At 45.2% G+C, this 21,614-nt stretch overlaps 1 protein-coding gene across 9 annotated transcripts in view; it reads left to right on the top strand.

Annotated features, from left to right (window-relative positions):
* The first annotated feature begins 1,299 nt into the window (after positions 1 to 1,299).
* Positions 1,300 to 21,614, top strand: part of LOC147262119 (rho GTPase-activating protein 12-like) — a 50,282-nt gene continuing 29,967 nt past the window's right edge. For 3 of the 9 annotated variants that reach the window (XM_086204527.1, XM_086204526.1, XM_086204524.1), the window contains exons 1-2: positions 1,302 to 1,764; positions 6,463 to 7,237. In XM_086204527.1, coding sequence (XP_086060653.1) covers positions 6,536 to 7,237 — 702 coding nt within the window. In that variant the 5' untranslated portion in view covers positions 1,302 to 1,764; positions 6,463 to 6,535. Of the gene's footprint in view, positions 1,765 to 2,031; positions 2,058 to 2,149; positions 2,315 to 3,535; positions 5,572 to 6,462; positions 7,238 to 21,614 lie in introns of those variants that run through there. The other 6 variants (XM_086204525.1, XM_086204520.1, XM_086204521.1 and 3 more) reach the window with 5 other exon arrangements.

Genomic DNA, 21,614 nt, shown 5'->3' with positions numbered 1-21,614 from the left:
CGTAATTAACTTGAACACTTGGTAGTGAAGAATTGGAGTCAAAAACACATGGAATGATTATTTCAGTGCAGTGTTTTCAAGAGGCCACAGTACAAATTGATTGAATTTGTCCCGACTAAACGGGCTCATGTTGCCAGGCAACAGGCGTCTCACTCAGGGGTCACAGGTGGAGCCATTTCATCCTAATTAGTCGCTGGAAATCTTGAGTAAGAAGTCTAAACAATGATTTTTTTAAAGTAATTATCTTGAGGCAGGATCTCTTGATCCTTCATAATTTGCAGTGACTGCAACTCAAGAGCACAGCAGGAGTTGGGAAGACGCAAATACATTGTCTCTCTTCTCACAGTTTTTAATGTACAACAACAAAAAAACAAGCATGTTCTCATTTGGAGGGGAAAAACCTTAAAAGAAACAAACCTCAACATAAAGTTGTTTATCTAAAAAATGAGTGATTAAATATCTGAATAAAAAGAATTATGCTCCCACAGTAACAGTATGTCTCAAAATACTGGAACTCCCTTAGAATGACTTCGCTTCTCACAATGATGAGAAACTTCATCAAAATGTAGAAGTTTGAAGTAGTTAATGATTGTTTTTTACAATAGTATCTCAACGTGACATGGCGAGTTAGAATCATGAAAAAAAGTACCAAAATAATGAGTTGGTGTCCTAAAATGATGATGTGGAATCTCAAAATGACTTCCTGTATGAAACCTCAAAGTAGAGCAAAATTGTCAAAATTGTGATTTAGTCAGAATTTGACAAACTGGCCTGAAATAATGAGAATTTCTCTCAAAATAATTCAGAGCATCTAAAATAATGACGCCATTCCTGAACATAAATATTTGGCAACTCAAAAATATCCGAACTTTTAAAAAAAAATAACGTAAGTTTCCCATAAAAAAATAATAAAATAAAATTTAAAAAAAATTGTTCATTTGCTACCAAACGGCAGAAGCGAGTGGGTGAAACAAATATTTGCAGACTCATGAATGAATCGATGAAGAAACACCGTCCTGAACTGTTGGTGGTCATTATCACAACGTAGCCTAATTCAGCTTCAGTATTGGAATTTTTAAAGCAAATATTCTAAACATTAGAGTTCATATAAAGTAACGGAGGACGTATGTATCTGACGCAGGTGTATTTTGTGTTCGTTGGCCTTCGAGCTTCCGTAGGAAATTTTCCGCGACTCTCAATGTTGTTGTAGTTCCGCTTCTTACAGCCAGGGGGCGCGCCGCCCTCCGTCCGCATACAGAACACCTGAGGGCTCTGAACGAAGAGGCCCAGCCAGGAGAGAGCTCTCACTCTGGAAACACAACAACCAACATGACAGCGAACTCCGGGTCGACCGCAACACACGCAGACCTCAGCAGTGCAGTTGGCCCCCAACATCGGTCGCTATGGTTACGCTTCCTGAAAGAAATAATAATAATTTAAAAACAACCTACAACAACCAAACGAGCATCAGAGCGGCACCTCCGAACACGCGATCTTTGTCAGGAGGTAGTTGCTTGAAGTTGGCGGGGCGCTCGCGTGTCAGCGGGGGCGCGCACCGTCGTGGATCGCACGGGCCAGGGAAGGACGACGCGGGAGCGCCGCTGCCTCTCGACCGACCAGCCAGGAACTACTCTCAGGCTCGAGGGTTTGACGACGGGAAAAGTTTTCAGGACTTTAGTTTCACTCGGGACCGCTCGGGAACTGGGACCGCTCGGGAACCGGGACCACTCGGGAGCCGGGACCGTCTCACATCAGCGGGAGAAGGTATGTGAAGGTGTGTGCGTGTGCGCGCGCGCGTCTTTGGGAATGTTTAGCCAGAAAGCTAATTAGCAAGCTAACGCCAGCTACAAATGAGAGCCGAGACAAACTTCATCTCCCTCTCCGCCGCGCTGTGGTTTAAAGGTACAACTCTCACCTGGGAGATTGCTGGCAAGTCCACCTGAACTATTTCTGTCGCCAGGGAAGTTTTTCAGGAATGTCTCGTATGTGTGTGTGTGTGTGTGTGTGTGTGTGTGTGGTTAATCCCTGTAGGAATACGGGAACGCCAGCGGTGTCAAGTGAGTGCATAAAATCAACACCGAACAAGTGAGCGGTTACGTAACCGTGTTAGCCGTCACTAAGTTGTTGTACAGCAGGTAGGCAGCTAATTCAAGCACGGGGAGGTTGAGTGGAATGAACCAGTCCTCCGTGTAGCGAAGGGGCACTGCTGGTGACAACTAAGTTGTTCTAACTTCAAGACGAGAGTTCTGAAGGTTCCGAGGCGGCTTCATACCGAGAAGATGCTGGGAAATCAATCCGAGCTCGTCTCCTCTCAGTTAAGGAATGATCTTGACACCAGAAACACTGATGGCAGTTTGAAGAAAGCCATTGTGTCGTTAAAATAATGGTGTTTTGTTGCTGTTTTATGACACTGACTGTCAGAAAAGGTCCATGTGAGGCATCAGCTCAAAGATGGACAATCAGATCAAGACTAAATCTGCCTCGATGAGCTCATTCCCCTAACAAGGCTATAAAAGTAATGGTTTCTTTTCCCACGCTGATTGCGGTGATGCCTCCGAGTCCCTTAGACCAGGCGGACTGGTTCATGTAATATTATGTCATCATTTCACATGATCAGAACTTACCTCTGCTTGTTAGTTTTTCAGACTTTTCCATGTGTTCCTTACCGCTGGGTTCTCATTTTCTCCTCTGAGGATGACGGCCCACGGCGGGCTGCAGCTGCCCGGCTCTGTTGGAGCGTGGTGGATTGTGGTTGTGACAGTCGTTGGGGACCTGGGGACCTGAGTTCCGAGGAAAGTTGTGGAGAGAGGTGGCTAACTGGGACGCGGTGTGCTGAATCCAGGCAGTTGAGAGGAACTGTATTTGGTGTGGCTGTGTGTGAAGGTCAGGGTGAGCTCTTCTCATCGCCGAAGGGCAAATACAACAACAAAAGAGACATGTTCTCGATCGTCCATGTCAGCCTCACGGATCCACGACTGGAGGAGGCTTGGATGCAGTGAATGACATCCGTGCCACTCAACAAACGAAAACGATACCTGGAAACTAGGAGGTTGAGCGCTGCAGCATCAGTTTTATCAGAACTGGAGAGGATTTCTTGTCAGAAGGAAGAGCAAAGAGCACCACTGAGGGCTTTTCTTCTCGGTCTTGTCAGTTCTCTGGTCCGATTGGTCGAACTTTGCCCCGCTGATGGACTGATGCTTCCTCCAACCAGCTGAAGACTTTTCATAAATTTCTGTCCTTTTCCCAAACGCTTTCTGTGGGCGACTTCTCAGATTATTGTGAGACAGCAGCCGTCAGGTTAGAGGGGAGCTCCGTCTTCATGCTGTGGAGCCCAGGTTTAAAAGCCTCCCAGCCTGAGGAGTGAAGGTCATCAACAAGTCTTAATGAACAGGAGTTCATTGTTACAGTTTCACAGGTGATATTAAGCTAACGTAATGCTAAGAAGGAACTACACCGCAGATGCAGGTTGTCAACACAACTCGCTACACACCTGGGCTGTTTTTGACCTGATGATGTTTACTGTTCACGACAACTTTCTGGCGTCTCCTTCCGTCACCTGGCTGCCGCCGCTGTTCTTAAGGCGCATCAGAGCCTGTAAAACCACGAGTTTGGAGTTTGTAGTTTATAGATCTGTTGAGCCTGTGTGAACCGCAGTCCTTGTGTCAGGCGTTTCACCGTGAAGACAGTCTAAAAACCTCATGGTGCTAACGAGCAGCGCCGCTGACCATCAGCGGTGCTGACGTAGGTCTGAGTTTTACTGCTCATTCAAAACTGCTGGGATGCTTTGCCGTGTTTATCGTTGGCAGACTGGGGAACTTTCCATGTCAGGGGTTTTAGTTGTGGTTCTCCATCTGAGGTGACACATTTGAGTCCATGTGAAGTTTTGAGTCTGCAGCTGTCAGACTGGTTGGTGTTTTACCAGGAAAAAAAACAATCTTTGGCAGAGCTTGAAGAGGAGGAAACGAATGAAAAGAAAACAACCCGGGGAAATGTTGAGCAAGCATGACAGGAACTTCTCCGCAACTTGTAAGCTGACGATTCCCCAGCCAGTAAAACGATTCCAAAGAATGATCACTTCTGACCCGGCAGGCGTGGAATGAAAGACTCACTCTCAGCTCTTCTTCTGGGATTGGAGGAGTGCAGGAGGGACCAGGGTGTCTGGACTGACCAAACCAGCTCTGGGCCAACCACACAGCTCCTACGGGAGACACGTCGCCACTGCTGATCATGTGACAGAGCGTTCGGCTCAAATAAAACCTCTCATCCACCGAGGGTCATGTGAGATGAGCAGGTCCTGTACGGCTGCTCGTGGTCGTTCTGATGATTTTGTTTATGCCGAGCATCTTTGCTGTTTGAAGAGCAGGATTATTATTTTACCAAGCACATTTCTGTGCAGTCTGTTAGCAGGCTCGCGGGATTTCTGACCCGTGTCGGCGTGCTCGCCCAATCATCGTCTCAGTCTGGCCTGAATCACTCTCATGTTGCTCATTTTTGCCAACGGTCTGTGGCAGCCATGTTGGATTACTGATTTTCACAAACTTTTATACTTATTGCATGCCAGTTAGTGTCCAGTTACCACAGTGTAGAATCCTGGCTGCCGCCATTTTGGATTGAATGGTCAATGGACACACTGATCCTCCACCAAAGAATCAAAGTAGGAGTGGTATCAGTTTCAACCATGAAGTACACATGACATGCTCAGTATTTAATGGGTGCTGGTTATGCCTATTTGATGAACTCATTTGGTTTATTTCAAGTTGAAGCAACTATTTAACTTCAGCTCTATTGGCTTTTTTTCTGATTTAAAAAAAAAATGCAGGTCATATTTGTTCGAAAAGTATTTACTTTCAAGGTAATTTAAAGTCCCACCAGGACTTGCAGCCACATGGTTCCGTCTGCTTCCGTCGAAGTAGCCGGTGCACAGATGTAGCCTGAGTCAGAATGTGACGGGAATTCATCCTGGTCTTTAACACTCCTGCCCCCCCCCAGCAAAACCTGCTTTGATGGTATTTAACTCAGGTTTGCCCTTGAAGTCCCAAACAGAGAAAATCTGCTTTCTGTCTACTTGTTGATGCTGGCAGTTGAGGTTTGAGTATTTTTCTTTGTTTTTTTGTTACTGGTTTGGAGAGAAGTTTCAAAGAGCAGGTTGTACTCAAGTTGAGTTGGAGCCTCACCGTGTGTGTGTGTGTGTGTGTGTGTGTGTGTGTGTGTGTGTGTGTGTTTTCATGCATCTGTGACTTCAGCAGGAAACTATGCGAGTGATTCAACTAATCATTCGACTACTCGCCTCAGTTGTTGTACCAGTGGCTGAGACCCAAGAGGTAGATGGAGAGCCGGTTTACCGGTTCAGCCAAAAACAACCCGCCAGCCTGTGGTGCCTCTTTCCATTGCAGAACCTCTAACATGGAGTTAGATTTCTATTTAGTTTTTGCCCAGTTGAGGCATTGAGGGCGTGTTCACAACTAGAGGTCCTTAGCGCTGGGGTGAAAGGTTCCCGTTGTCAGTGGCGTGCCTCTCTTGGTCCAGTCTAGTCCAGCGAACAGACACCAGAGAGTAGAGGAAGAGGAGCATGTGAGTCCCATTACTGTCTGTCTGTCTAATCTTCTATCCTGCCCGAAGCCCAGCCCAGAGCCCTTGAAGAGGATTACGTCTCTTTAGTTTGTGTCTAATTCATTTGTTCTGATTGGGTTAGAGCAGTCTTAGTCTCTGAAAGATGAGCTTGTGTCTTTGTTTTACTGTGTGATGTAAGATGGACACGAAAAGGAAAAGACACTTTTCTCAATTGAGTACTAGTACTTCGTAAATGTGTGTATTTTCCTCATTTAGCTTGCCGTATCCAGAGCTTGTTCAGCAGCTAGTAAGTTGGTATAATTCAGCGGGTTTTAAAGGTTAAGGTTTTAAAACACAAGTGCTGCTACTGCTGCAAGACTTGTAAAACACATACCTGTATTTGCTCTCAAATATTTCCTCTAGTGATTGAAGTCGTTCATCTCCTGACTACCACATGCAGTTCTCCTTGTCATCGCTCTGCTGTCGTCTTTGCTCGTGCATCTCTGCATTATCGGACCTGCTAAAAGGACTGATAGGCTCAAACCTTTCTGATCTTCAGGTTCTCAGTCATGGATTAAAGCTGATTCAAGCTTTCCTTGAACATTGCGTACATACAGTATTTGCAAGCACAGTATTAGTACATGCTAATAAATACCAGCACAAACCTGTGTTCTCTATCCCCCCAAAAACAGAAACTTTAAGATTCTTTATTTGCCATTTTGTCTTTGTCCATCACCCTGCATTGGGGAAGCAGCCAGGAAATGCAAAGTGAGTGGACTGTTACCCGTAGCTAAGGTGCGACTGCCTGGTTGTCTCTGCGGCTCCGTCTCAGATCAGGACGATGTAGTAAATAAGCAGGTGTAGGATCTCGCAAATTATTGACAACGAATCCCTTTTTTTCCTTTCTATTAGTTCTTCTCAAGGGGCCATGGCAGTAAACGGCTTCCTCTTGCGCTGATCTACCTGGTGGACGCTAAGAGTCATCATGGCGGATCTGCCTATTGCCCCGGGCGAGGTCTACATCGAAGTGGAGTACGACTATGAATACAAGTCCAAGGACCGCCTCATCAGCATCCGGCAGGGGGAATGCTACATGCTGGTCAAGAAAACCAACGAGGACTGGTGGCAGGTGAGGAAGGAGGAGGGGGCTAAAGCGATCTACGTACCTGCTCAGTATGTCAGAGAGGTCCGTAAAGCCCTCATGCCTCCTCCCAAACCTGTCCCGCATTCTCATGCTGCCACTGGCAACACACCACCACAGGCTGGTGGGGCACTCTGGGTGAAGCCAACCAATCTGGACCTGGGAGACAACAGCTGTTCCTCAGAGAACATTCACAGACACGAGTCCAACTATCGGCGCTCGCCTTCAGCCCAGTCTGCCTCCACTGGACACTTCAGCCCCCCCATTAAGCGACGGGACAGTAACCATCACCACAACCCCGGCAGCCCCACCGACCATGACCGAGCCCTGGCTGAAATCCTGGTCCAGGGTGGTGGCGGCCCCCAGCCGGTCCACAGAGGCGGGTCCAGCTCTCTGCCCCGCACTCGAGCCCGATCTCCAGACCTGGTCAGAGCCCCGCTGGATGTGGACAACACCCAACATTGTGACTCAGCAGGCGAAGAGAGACGCACTAATGACTCGGAGTCCGGTGACGAGCTGAGCAGCAGTTCCACTGAACATCTCCAGGTAAGACGTGAGAGTTTTCTATTCGTTCCTTTGGTGCTTCCAACTTGGCTTTTGATTTTGGCCCTGAAACCCACCTGCATCATGAGTTGTTGCCTTGGGACGAAGACACTTCACACATTATACTGATTTGTTTTGAATTAGCCTCCTTCCTTGTTCACCTGCCTGTACTTATTACACACACTTTAATTTACAGTCCTTACTAGGGATGGGAATCGAAAACCGGTTCTTGTTGAGAACCGGTTCCCAGTGTGTCGTCGTCGTCGTCGTCATCTTCCGCTTATTCCTACACATTAAGGGTCGCGGGGGGGTGGAGCCTATCCCAGCGTCAACGGGCGAGAGGCGGGGTTCACCCTGGACAGGTCACCAGTCCATCACAGGGCCAACATAGAGAGACGAACAACCATTCACACTCACATTCATACCTACGGTCAATTTAGAGAATCAATCAGCCTCGTCCCCTCTTGATGTCTTTGGACTGTGGGAGGAAGCTGGAGTACCAGAGAGAACCCAGCAGGAACAGGGAGAACATGGAGACTCACCCAGAAAGATCCTGTGCCTGAGCCGGGACTCGAACCCGGAACCTTCTTGCTGTGAGGCCACAGTGCTGACCACTGCACCACCGTGCAACCCCAGCAATTCCTTGGAATCATTTGCCAATTTTGCAAACGATTCCCTTATCGATTCCAGTGGGCATGAATGACATCAGCTCGCACGTTGCCTTGCGTACGTAAGCTACACAACGGCGTGGTGACGTCATTCACCAGTGCAGCCAGCAGGAAACCTGGTGTCCAAGCAGCACAAACGCTTGAAAGTTTGGTTTCACAAGAAAGGATGACAACAGGGCAACTTGCAGTTCTTGCAAAGTGAATATTTCATCAAAGGGGGAAAATGCCACCGATACGCAGAAACCTTTGCACACACAGCATCAGATAACGTTGAATGATCGTGGCGTTTTCGATCTGCTCCAGAGTGAATCTCAACCCAGCAGCAGCAGCAGCAACGTTAGCACGTCCTCTGCTGTTAATATTGCAGGTAGCTAACCAGCTAACACTGCCTAGCATGTTAGCGCCATGTGCCTCATTGTAAAAGCTGCTGTCACAGACTGTTAGCGTTAAGTGAATGCCTTCTTATGCGTTACATTTAGCTGACCATGACCAGAGACAGAATTCTGACTGTTGGCTCTCTCTTCTTTTTTCTTTTTTTTTTTCCCAAAATCAGAATCGATTAGAAAATCAATAAAGAACCGAATTGAAAATGGAATCGGGATCGTAAAAATTGTTTCAGTTCCCATCCCTTGTCACTCCACTTTCTTTTTTCATGTTCTAGGGAATTTTTGTTGCAGTGTCGTTCCTGTGTTATGATCAGCTCGAGCTGTGCATAAAAGCCGCCCCGTTTGAATCTGGCCAGCATGTTTGAGTAGCAAGGTTGCTAACACGGGAGCTCCTGTAGCTATGACACAATGCAATATCAACCAGCAAAGGGCAGGATTGACCACTCCGATACGTGCAAGTACACATTCCTGGTGGAGTACTGTGTAATGGCAAACCCTCGTTTGTTACTTTACTTTGCGAATGTCGCAACAAAAGCTACAATACACACTGTCAAAAGATCTGTGCATTTTAATGCCATAATTATTTATTCTAGGATCCTACTTAATCACCAGCAACCTCCCATCATCGCAGTGCTCTTCAGTGTTGCAACACAGGGCTGATTTCCTCTGAACGCAACCTGCCGCTTCAGTGTTGGAGCTAAAAGTAGCCTGAGACAGCGAGCCTCCGAGGGACGAGGTCGTGAGCTTGGTCAGCGTAATGTTTGTTCCTGAAATCATTCACTAAGCCTGCTGCTGAACAAAAGCCTGTGAGAAAATAGCAACCAGGCCTGTCTTGTGTCTTGCGCTGCTTCTGGGTGTAGACTGAGAGGTTTGCAGCTGTGTTCAGGTTACATGCGTAGAATAGCACTTCCACAGTTTCTGGAGTTTTGACCTGAATACCAGCACTAATAAGTCAAATCCTGCCGTGGCATTAACGTCAGTACTCCTACTACACCACGGTGACTACACCGTTGCTGTCACGCCATACTTGGACAGACTTATAGTAGCTTTTGCATTTTTTTTAATAGAATTTGAGTTTTATCTGCAAATGTGTTTCTCACCTCTTTTACTTTACGGCAGCCGTACTGTTGACAGAGTGCTGCTCTTGATATTCCGATCCTTGTTTTTTTTCTAGTCCTAAGTTTTGCTGCCCTGATGTCACTGCTGAACATCACTTTGTTTTTCATGCACAAGATGAAAACACACAAATCAGGCCATTGTTAACCAGCTGCTGCATTTTAAGATGTTTTAAAACTGATGAAGGTTAACACAAACAAGGTAGTGTTTTGATGCTCAAAAAGGAAGCGCTCCCCAAACAGCAGAGGGCAAAAAATAACTACAATACAAAACCTCATAGCATCCGACTGGCACTGAATTTCCATAACGCTTCATATTTTGTATTCTCTCACCGTTTTAGCTCAAGATATGATTGGTAATATTCTTTTAGGAAACCCTCACTCCCTTGGAAGACAACTCAACGCTACAGAAACACTGAGCTCCACTCATGTACCGTTCTGTTAGCACGGAGGGGGCATTGCTGACAAGGCTCTAGTCGCATGTGTTTGTTAAATCATCACTAGACTAACATTTTGCCGTCCCATATTCTAGATGACATTTGTGCTCGAGGGGACGCTTGAACCTGCCTGCTGTTTCCTCAGTGATAACCTGGCTAGGATGACATCATCAGCTGATCTCCTGAAACTTCAGTCGCTAAACTGGTGGTTTCTTTACCCCCTGATGTCGGCGCACATTTGAATGTGTTTGTGAAAGGTTATCTCAAAGTAAACATATTCAATTTCAAAGTCTGTGTATTCTCTGAAAGCCATTCATTCTCTCCACAATGGAGTTCCTTCCTTCTTCAGAAACTGGGGATGGTTTGTAAATGGCGGATGAAAGGTCAAAATCTTGTTTTGGTTGTGTGGAGCCCAGCGCTGCCTTCAAGTAAATGCTCGATGATTTTCCTCATTTATGAGACTTGTGCATTCCAAGATGCCACTTCCCTCCCTTTAGTCACACAAAAAAATGATGCCATGATCATTATTATCCAGTTTAATGGATCAACATTCCATCCCGGCAACAGAAAGTCTTTTTTTTTTTTTTTTTTGGAATAGCTGTTAATTTGATAACAGGACACCTCAAACAAACTCCCTGCTGGTTTGATCCCACTTCTAGATGAATGTCAGCCAGTTGTCATCTGTTTTCGGCTGCAAGTAATCACATTAAAAGTGCTTCTAGTTTTCATCAAATGATTAGAGGAACAATCTGTTGTCTGGACATTTGGAGCTGCTCTCACTTACACGGCTTCTTTATTACCCAGCAGAGGAATAGACGACAATTACATTTAGGTTTTAATGTTTCCTGATGTTGTTTTTTGGTCGTTTATATCATCTTTTATAAGACAAGCATGCTTAGATTCTTGATTTACTTGAGTTGCTTCGGTGGAAATGTGATGATTCACTCTGATGTGTCCAATAAAGGCAAAGAAATCATATTTTCCAGCATTACGATGTGTAATTGTGGACCTTCTTATGGATCAAATCTGTCACATGAATTCACCCCGTCTATGCCACTGGTGTCTGTTCTCCATGGTGGCTCAGTTCCCACTAACAAGATGATTGATGAGCTGTTCGCACCGTGTGATTCCCTCTATGACTGATAGCTTGTTGGTCAGGGCTTCAGAGGGTCACTTGTTTGTTTTCTCTCCTGACAGCATGCTGTTGGTGACCAGATGTTAGTCAGGACTTGGCTATGCAGATGTTCCCTTTCCTCATCTCCAATGTCCTCATTCCTTAGGACTTTGGTGCATTTTTAAAAAAAAAATTTTTTTAGAAGGGAACCAGAAGGAAGATATAAGTGGCTGTTATTGCTGGAGAAAGATGGTTGACCATAAACCCAAAGCAAAGGCTGCATCCTTTTGTGTTCAGCCTCCAGGCAGTTTCTTTTTGACACCTCACCAAGCTTCCTCTGATAAGCCTCCTGGTCCGGCCAAGAGGAGCACGTCTGCAGACAAGGTCTCGCAAGTCTCTTATCTGCTGCGCTGGGCCTGACACGCCGACCTACTTTGTCTCTGCTGTTCTGGCTACTCCATTTTCAGGAGTTGCCACTGTTCCAGCGTCCCATCCAGTATTATCATGGTGAAGTTTGGAAAGCGTTTATTCCCTCTTTTATCCCCTTTTCCAAAGTGTTGCTAATGTTCCTGGCCATTAGCAACATCTCCGACACTGCTGACTAAATTTAACCAAATCTGATGGACTGATTTGGAAACCCAGGCTTAACTTGAGCTATATTGTCTCCACAGAGCATAAAATGACGAGTCACACCAGATTTTAACTTTCAGTGGGATCATTGTCATCATCGGATGTGCTTGTGGTGTGGAACAGAACTCTGCATGCTTAAGATAATTTATTGGTCTTGAAGATGTCCCCGCCTCAATTCTAGCAGTGTATCTGTTGAAGCTGCTGGCCACGGTGGGTTAATCACTGTATCTGCTGAAGCAGATGCTTCTCTCCTCTCACAGAAAAGAACAGCTGTCGGAGTCTTGGTGTATTTTAATTTCCTGCTTCGCTGCCTCACCACATCCATTCTGCTTTTTATTCCTCCTCCTTCCTCTATTATCACAAGAGAATCATTCAACACCTAGGAGCAACACTGGCTCTGCTATTTAGCGTACGTGCATCTCGTTCCTATCGGCCACATCTTGGTAACTTAAATACTCTGTTTGCTTCAAAAAGGAGATTTGTTTAATGTAGAATTAAGGAGAGCTAGAAAACACAGCATGGAGTTTCTGTACAATGTCTCGCTTTTAGGGAAGATTATCATTGTAGGAAGAATCGCAGTCTGCAACCCCCTGTGATTGGAACAGTGAGGAACGCCCCCTCCGTCTTTATCTCTCCTGTCGTTCAAAAGCTTTAATTACCTAAAAACCTCTAATGATTCCCACCAGCACCACTGATGGGAAGAAGCACTTCCTTATTGGGCTGATTAACAAGACTGGCAGGAAGTGTGTGTCTCCACACTCTGACCTGTGTGTACTGGATATTTTTCACTTTCCTGCATGTCATCAGTTTCTGTTCAGTTAGGTTAGTTGGGGAAAAAATACTTATATTTCATGGCCGACTTATTCCAACTGTTTGCATCAGTATCTTTACATGAAGTACCTTTGTCTGATGTTGGGGTTTGAGGCTTTAAGATGACTTCAGCGTTGTCTCCTTCCAGGAAAATCACCATCAGCCTGTGTGGGCGATGTCTCGGTGGGGTGCTGTAGGTTGTAGTCGTGTCAGTTGTGTGCTCTCTGCCAGTGTTGTGAAGATACCCTCAAGTCTTTATAGTACTGTTCTGTTCTCAGCTTGAAACACACACACACACACACACACACACACAGCTCCTGGCAGTCTGGCAGCTGACTCGCGTCTTTGTTGTGTGTGTGTGTGTGTGTTTTCTTCTTGTGTTAACAGAGCCGAGTTACTGCCAGGTTGGACGCCCTCCCTTTGTTTGTCTCTACTTTGTGTTTTCTTCTGGCCTGGTTTGATATTCACCTGCTCGTCTTCCAGCTGGTCTGAATGATGCAACCCTGTGATTTCACCTGCCTTACCCACATCTGTCAGGAATTCTTCTTGAAAATAATAAAAGATGTAGCAGTAATAAATTAAAAATATACAGATTCTAACTATTGCACTGCATTGTAGTGTAGGGGTGGGCAAGAAATTGATTTAATCAAATATTAGAAGAGAGATTGTTTTATCTTTCTCTGGGTTTAGAGGCTGAATTACAGGAGCTGTTGTTGCTGGGCTGTTGCTTTCAGGTTACTGATGATTATTTAGCAAAAGTTTAACAGTCACCGCTAAATCAGTGCCATGGTTTGTCATTGAGATACTTGGTTAACGGTACCGTGATATCTGATGTCGTCCATATCTTCCTGCTGTATCGGGGCTTCCAAGGTTTGTGTAAAAATGCCTTTCAAATGAGTCGAATTTCCTTTGTCCAAAGATGTCAGAGTTTTGAAACGTCACGTCTTTAATATTATGGCCTCGTTTAAATGTTGGGAAAAATAGGCTGATGATCTGACCTGGCGTCTGCACTCCTGCTGGCTTACCAGTTTGGATAGCACCCGCTATCATTCGGCCTCAACCCTGACTGTTCAGAATCAACGTCTGATAAGCATGACGGCGGAGCGCGACTGTGACTGATAGGATAGATATTCTGGATCGTACTTACGGGAATCATCCAGTCTAAAGTGTAGTTTTCTCTGCCTATTTGATTACAGATAAAGAACAGAAAAGTGTGTGTGTGTGTGTGTGTGTGTGTGTGTGTGTGTGTGTGTGTGTGTGGAGGGAGCTTTTCTTAATCTCTTCTCGAGCTTCAATTGTTTGTGTGTGTGTGTGTGTTATTTTTTATGTCAGCTGTGGTGCTATGAGAAGACAGGTCAAGTAGTGTGTCAGCTCAGAGAGAGCAAGTATCACTGAGCTCTGTGTGCTCTCTCGCTCTCTCTCTCTCTCCCTCCCTCTCTCACCGTCTCTCTCCCTCTCTCTGTTTATGTAAGAATGGGTGTGTGTGTGTATGTATTTATTGGTTTGGAGAGGTCCCCAGAGTGACATTAACTCATTGGCCTCAGTGACATGTCAGTCAGGCGGAGTTGGTGAATAGGCTGAGTCCGGTGTGATTCTCTGCATCATCAGCACTCTCATCAGCACCGCCAGCTACCAGACTTGTTCCTCTGCAGCAGCAACTCAGCTACAGGACAGTATGTACCCAGATGAGAATGAAACGGTAAGACAGCTTCTCTTCATGCATGTGTGCAGGAAACCAACACGTTCTACAAAAATGGTCAACTTCAGGTCCATCCGGGTTAGTTAGCATAGCCCTAAGCTCGGTTTATGCTGTTGTAGCAAACCATGCACAGTCTGAAATTGTTGTAAATGTCTCTCACAATGCTGCTCATTACAGAGCATCGAGCCTGTTTCCCTCAAATGAAGTAGTCCTTTACTGAGATGCATGCAGCATGCTATTATACTTAGGACCGCTATATTAATCCCAGGCGTGCAAGCAGAGAGCGCTGAGCCTCAAAGTTCTCTACTTATGCTTTCAGTCAAACGTGCACTCAGAGCTTACAGGACTATTCTTTCTTTGGCTCTTTATTTCGCTCTCTGTCCCGTTCTCTGTCTTTGTCTGCGTGCCTCGCGCACACACAGCCCGGCTGATCTTGCAGCTTTTGTCCACAAGCTTAAAGCAGACCTTGCGCGTACATTATCGATTCATCCACCGTGAGTGCACACACTGATCCATAACATTGATTGTTTGATTTCAAAATAATGTTTTCCACTCTGTCCACACAGCCAGAAGGAAAAGGCAGGAGGTTCAGTTGTGTGATGCTAAAACTGATGATGGCATGCGACAGCAGAGCTAAGAGGATGCGCTAAGCACTTGCTATGCTTCATTACATAAGCGCCGGCTACGTAACGTTTGTTTGGACAGCTGGCTGGTGAGAGGAGCCCTGGGCGCAGTGATGATATGAGAGAGGGAGAGGAGTCAGACTGGCAGACAGGACAGAATGTTGTGGTGTATTTATTTATGACACTTTACACATTCAACAGAATAAATGTGCATCAATCGCTTCTTTATTTTTCTAAACGGTAAGGGAAGAAATTGAAATCTTCATGAAAATAAGGGATGTGAAAGACAGCCTCTGCTAGTTGGCATGTTGGAGGCATTTGGGAGCAGGTTGTGTGGCTTAAATATGTTCCATTTAAACATTAATTACTCAAAACCTGAATATCATTAAGATTTCAACTTGTTGATCTTGCTAGCAGGTCCTGTCACACAGAAGCAGAGATGCTGGTGAGAGAGTGATGAAAGAATGAGTGGGTGGGGGGGGGGGGGTTATTCCATGTAACAGAGGGGGGTAGGGGTTCCCTAATGTTTATAAGAACAGGAGAGAGGCACGAAGGTGGTGTAAATACACGGCACGGAGCACAAATGAGAGGTGGAGCAACGCTTCTGACTACAAGCTAGCAACATAATCGCTGTTTCCAGTGGAATTTTTCAGGATCATCGTTTGGAATCACCTTTTCTTCTACCGACTTGCAGAGAGCAAAATTACCTTCATTTTTCTACCTTTTACTTCATGTTACAAAAGGCTTTGTGCTTCCCTGTCACCTCTGTATTTCTCCTGGTCGTGCATTAGTCAAGGTTCACTCGTGGCCCTGCCCTTGTGTACTCATGCTTTTCTGGCTCACATCTGAGTGCAGTGCAGTTTCTCACTTTCCGTTTGAAGGACTGTCTTTGTGTGTACTTTGACCCCTGCATAGATTATTAACTTGCCAACTTTTATTTGTTTTACATTCAGCCTAGCTTAAAGCATCTAAATCCACAAATCGTTTTTCATTGTTGTGCCTGTTTGAAGAACATTTACCCCCTTGTAGTTCTCGCCTCTTGGTGAGAAACCGAATGTTCTGAAACACCTGAACGGCTGGAATGACTGCAGATCAAATGAGAGGATGCAGGCTGAAGGTATCAGGTTTAGCTCCCGATGGGCGGGTGGGCTGATCAGTTACTCTTCATGGCTTTTGTCGCATGTTCAGTTGGGAGTGTTTAGTAGGAACCAAATGTGGTCAAACCTCCTCTTTCACTTCATCTGGTCCACTGCGTTGGCTGCGTGGAGTTTGTGTGAAACTCAGAAGTCAGCAGAAGCACAGTAAAGATGCAGTGGTAGAGACTCAGCATAGTTTTTAAAATGTCCATTCAGCTTTGGTGCTGTGACAAAATCCTCTGGTGAGGCAGGAGAGATCCCTGAGGAAACCTGGCCTCTAATCATTACCCACTGGTCAGCGCTGCAGGGACGGCATGTTTTTATAGACTAGCCCAGAAGTTAGCATCACACCGGGTTCTCCTGACCTGTGGGGTCATCTTTACACCACTTTTAGAATTTTCAAAACAGTCATTATTGGCACAAACCCTAATGAACGATACAGACACAGCTTGGATTATGACTCTGTCCATTAAAACCTCCGTAACCTTGACTCTCCTCATCAGTCACGTGTAGAATGTTTAAATTTGTTGTACTATTGTCTAGCATGTAGTATGTATGGAATGTACGTTTGCAAAATGAGTGGTTCATTTGTTTTGTGTGTGCTCTGCATTTGAAGCTCAGATGAAGACGGCACTTGCTGGGTGGCCGAGCTGGTTTAGCCTTCAATCAGCCCTACTTTCCCCCACAGAGCTTACAGTGGGCTTCTGATCGGCCTCTCAGGCTGGTGGTTTGAAGGCAGTGGGTCAGTGCATCTTCAGCAAATGAGGTTTTTTTTTTTTTCAATCCCTCTTCATTTAGCTTCATAATAAAGTCCAAGCTGCTTGTTACAGTGTTGGTATAATCACACAGGGTGGAGGTCAAGGGATAGAGAAACCAGTGTGTAAATGGAGCATTGTGGTGGGGGGTCAATGACGGGGTGGTCCTGGATTAAGCTTTGTTCTAGCCCTGTCCATGACTAACAGGCTGGTACAGACCTGCTTTTGGTGTCTCCTTTTACATTCAGCAGTGAAGTAGTTTTGTGTGTTTGTTGTCGTTTCAGCTGGATAATCAGGATGTATTCTTTGCCATTTGTCTAGACAGATGTTCTCAGCAGGAAGTAAGCCCCTGTGATTCCTCCTTGTACAGAGTTTGATACGAAATTTGCAGAGCCATGTGTATGCATGTATTTGGGTTTGTTTCCGCTCAGACTCCCTCCTCCACAAGATGGTTGTTTATAGTTGGACTGCATAGCAACCAGTTCAAACCTAACTCTTAAAGCATTTGTGCGTACTTGAAAATTGTCGTAAAGCAGCTGCACAGCCATGAGTTAGATGTCTGTCAGAATCCTTAAACAATCTGCACATTTCAGAGCGATTTGTAAAGCAATGAGCTCCCACGCACGCGGTCTTGAAGTGTGTGATGGAATCGCTCTGATTGAACAAAGATTACAGCTGAGTAGACAGACCTGCAGAGTCATGCCGAGGAATTGGCCTCACACTGTCAGCTCTCGCTTGATGTCAGCTCCTGTCCTGCTGGGTAAAAGCTTCTTAACTTCCTGTTCAGACTGTGGCTCTCAGATAATTCCATTTCAGATTAGATTAGTAGATTATTCTTGGAGACCTTCCTGCCTGCTACTCCCCCCCCCCCCCCCCTTCTTCTCCCTTGATGAGTCTAACAAGTATGTAACTGATGTCCCACATTGTTCCACATACTGGTGTCATGTTCTGCTCTTGTGCCTCGCTGTAAAATGGCTTGAAATCCTGCAGGGACCTTCAAGGAAGAGCCGTCTTTGCATTGAACTGGTTTGACCTGAGCGGGTTTGAGTATCTTGTCTCAGAAGTCAAAGATGTGATGTAAGCTTTTGTCCTTTTGCATTCAAGACCAGAAAGACAGGTTTAGGCTGAATGAATGAATGGTATTCTGAATAGGAGAGAGAAAATACTATGAGTGTGCGTCTTGTTAAAACAAAATCAAACCATATAATGCTCGTGGTATTCTGGTCATTTTTTGTTGTCCTTGCCGTAAATGTGCCTGGGCGAGACCGAGCCTCTCCACCTCACCATCAATGAACCTCTGCATCCTTGACTGTGTTTTATCAGCTTGTTTGGAGATCAGACAGTCCTCCGAGGACGCGGTTCACCCTGACCCGGTCCAGCAGCTGAGGGACACGGACAGACAGGCCTGCTTCTTTTCACCTCCACTGAGGAGGTGATGTGATTGATTTCTGGCTCTCTTTTAGCAGGATTACATCAAATCTCTTGGTTATTTGTCTGCCTTTTTAATATTATTTCAGAAAATATGATCTGGATGCAAATCTGGCATCTTTCTAATACGTTTACAAATATGAACGCACTCTGGACGGTTTGCAATGGTTTCTTTTCAGAAATTTGAGTCATATAGCATTATGAGGAGTAGGGCAGTATTGCAGTAGTTCCTGTTGTGAAACAGTATCCATACAGTGGCAATAAACGTACTAGAATATGAACAGATCCCTCATTGCCGTGTTATGAGTGTGTTAAGGAGGCACTAAGCAAAGACGCTGCCCTGGGTTGTGCATTGTTGCATCTCAGTTGTCAAATTTTGTGAAACGAACCCTTCAGTGCTACGACTAAACCCCTGCTTCTAGCTTTGCTTTTGGTGTTTTTGTTCTTCAGTAGCTCAGACCCCATGATGTACTTGAGATGAGTTATCTCACACCGTAATATTCTGAATATCACAGAATCGCTGTATCGTGATACTATCATTATCGTGTACAAAGTATTACTTGGATACTCAGGGGTTTCCATCCCTACAGAGTTACCGGCGCTGCAGTTGTTGCCTGCAGCAGCTCGCCAGTCTTGTTTTCTGAGGAGATTTCAAGATGAAAACTCGTGATACTCCCGCTGTTTACATCGCTGTCATTTTCCGATGACATTATCAGTTTCACTTCATGCATATCGATCGTTTTAACTGCAGGATGGCGGATCACATCATTTATGCATTTTAAGGTGTAATGAAAAAAGAGAAACAACTTATCACTGCTGCTTCACTTGGTATAATGAGATCATTGTTTTGATCATTTTTAAACAGATAGCACTTGTTTTTTAAATGGCGGGAGACCTATTAAGTACGAACTGCGCTGCGACAACAAAAGATTGATTCATGGATTGTGGTCCTTTTAGGTTTCCATTACTGCATCGTTGATTCACTACAGAACATCCTCAAACTCTGTCCCACTCACAGTACATTTGAGTGCTTCTAAGTGCTTTTGGGGCATATCTCACTTTTCAGTTCAGGCTGGAACATGTTGTGGGGAAGTAGCGGAGTGCTGCGGCTCCCTGTCGAATTGTTCTCGTCAACAGTAGCAGAGTTCTTTCTTTCTTGCCTCCCTGTGTGCCTATCAGAATGACCTTGCAGGATTTGCATGGTCACCAAAGTAATCACAGCCTGCAGTTGCTATCTCAGCCTCCTCTCCCTCACGCTGCTTCATCCCCAGAGTGGAAGCCACTGAACAGAATACTGTCAGGGATCATTTCGTAGACAGCAGTTTGGTTTTTTTTAATTCATATTGTGCCTCATGTTTTCACTTTACTTACCCAGGATAGGTTGTCTGAACACACATGCTCATTCTCAACAGCGCCCTTATTAAGCTAGCCAGTTTAGGCAAGCCAAATTAAATTATATGGCACATTTCATACCCGAAGGCAACTCAGAGTGCTTTACAGAGTACAAATGACAACACCAATAAAAGCAAGCCAGCAAAAGCACACGGAATAGAAACAGTGAGAGTAAACAAACAAAGGCACACGGGAAGCCCAACACACATTTTTAATGAAGCTTTAGCATTCACATGTAGCTACACTGTAGCCTCTTTTAGCATCCCAATGCCACTGCTGTCCAGTGCGTGGTTAAGCTAGTCCTCTTCAAGGACAATAGAGAAGACTTTCCTGTTTTTATGTGTAGATTGCACCAGTATTGACAGACGATTCATTCAGTAAATAGTAAAGTTTGTTCAATGACAAGACTCTGTTTGCTAGAGGAGAGGAAATCATGAGTAATTTTATTGTTTGCCTCTGGGCCAAAAAACACACCCAACTTAAAATTGGTGAGCTTTTCTGTATCACTACGCCCTGCTGACGAATGTTATGTGAGGATGAGTAGCTAGATCCCCAAGCCCATGTCTACTTTACCACGTTGTAGGTTGAGTACCCCTAAATCACATCCTTCACACCCTTTGTTTTGATTTTTGCGTTGTTTTTTTAAAATTAGATTTTACTTGGATCTAATCTTTTGGTACAGCAGTGCCATTCTCCTCAGCCTAACACTTAACTCGGACTAAGTTAAGGGATTCCTGAATGGAACTCACAACTTTCTCAGATGTTTGGGGTTTGCATCACGAAACCATGTGATATCTGCATGGCTCAGGCTCAGTCATGGAGCATGATCCATCCTTGAGGTTCATAAGCAAAGAAAAATGTTACGTTTGTGAATACCTTTGTCACGGCACCACCTGTTTTGTGACATTTATATTTCGCTCATACCGTATTTTCCTGCTTCAGTCTTCCACATCTCTGCCCTTTACCCTCCTCCGCCTTAAAGAGGTGAGCTGTCGAGGCATGCGGCTGAAAAGAAACTGGGACACGTGGCTTCTTCTCCAGAGCAGAAGGAGGTGAGAAGTAATTCTCTCCCTCTTCACCACATTCTTGAAGTTGTGCAAAAGACAGGTCGATACATGAACCTCGGGTGTGACGAATGAGCCGGAATGACAACATTTTCAGAGATGCAGAAAAGAACCAAAATGAAAGAACAGGAGGAGAGCGGTAGCAGGGCTGTGTGGTCCAGTGGTCACGGTGGTGGGCTTCAGTGAAAGGTTGCCGGTCTGAGCAGAAGGAAGATTGGGAGCAGGGAGGAAGTGAAGGATGTAACACTCCTGTAGATCCCTTGAGCAAGGCACTAAACACTTATAAAGCAACCCACCTGCTTTCTCTTTAAGAGGGAAGTATGTGTTGGCCTCTTTTTTTCCAGCCTTTTGTTTAACTGGGATACGTTTGATCGACGAGGCTCTGGCACCGCAGCAGACTAACCTACATGGACTGAGAGGGAGGCTCATTTATTCAGCAGCCCTGATAAACGGCTCCTACAGAAGGAAAGACCGATAATCTACGTTATCAAAATCTTTTGCGTTAACATTGAAATCGAGTTGATGAGATACTGTCACGCTTCATCAACATAGGAGAGATTGTGTGTCATACACTGATTGGCGTGAGTTGTTTTCTAATCGCTCACAGGAAACCACTTTCCTCTGCTGACCTTGGGAGAAGACAGTGAAGGCAGTGTTTGGACATGTTGTCAAGTGCAATTACACTCTGAGCTTTTCCGATTGCTTCGTCATTTTGTCACTGCTTGTTGCTTTGCACTGCAATAATTGGCTTCTTCTGTGGCTGTGTTAGACTGTTGGATGTCATTCTGAACTCAAAACGCAGATGAAAGCTGGCTGTATCTGCTGTATAATTAATAATGGATAAATGTCTCATTCCATATCTGCCATTTGGCTTTAAGATAAATGTCAGTTTGCTCTAAATAAAACTGGGTCTCTCAGTCCGATTGTCCTCGATAACAAGCTGGTACCCTAGTTAAATCAGCCCGGCCATGGCTGCACAAACCTCATACACAGGCAGTTTGGTTTTATTTGAAGGGAAGTTGTAGTTTGTGAGACTGTAATGAAACCCTCTCCCCATCTAGTCGTCTATCAAAGAAGGATATTTCTTTGTGACCCAGTTCCTTAATGGGCCTTATTGGACATA

Source organism: Aulostomus chinensis, chromosome 5 (assembly GCF_037954235.1).
Source record: "Aulostomus chinensis isolate RoL2024-O1b breed Wild chromosome 5, RoL_Achi_v1.0, whole genome shotgun sequence".
In the NCBI taxonomy this organism is placed as follows: domain Eukaryota; kingdom Metazoa; phylum Chordata; class Actinopteri; order Syngnathiformes; family Aulostomidae; genus Aulostomus; species Aulostomus chinensis.
Note: the sequence above shows the minus strand (reverse complement) of the source record. Positions and strands in the feature narration are given on the sequence as shown.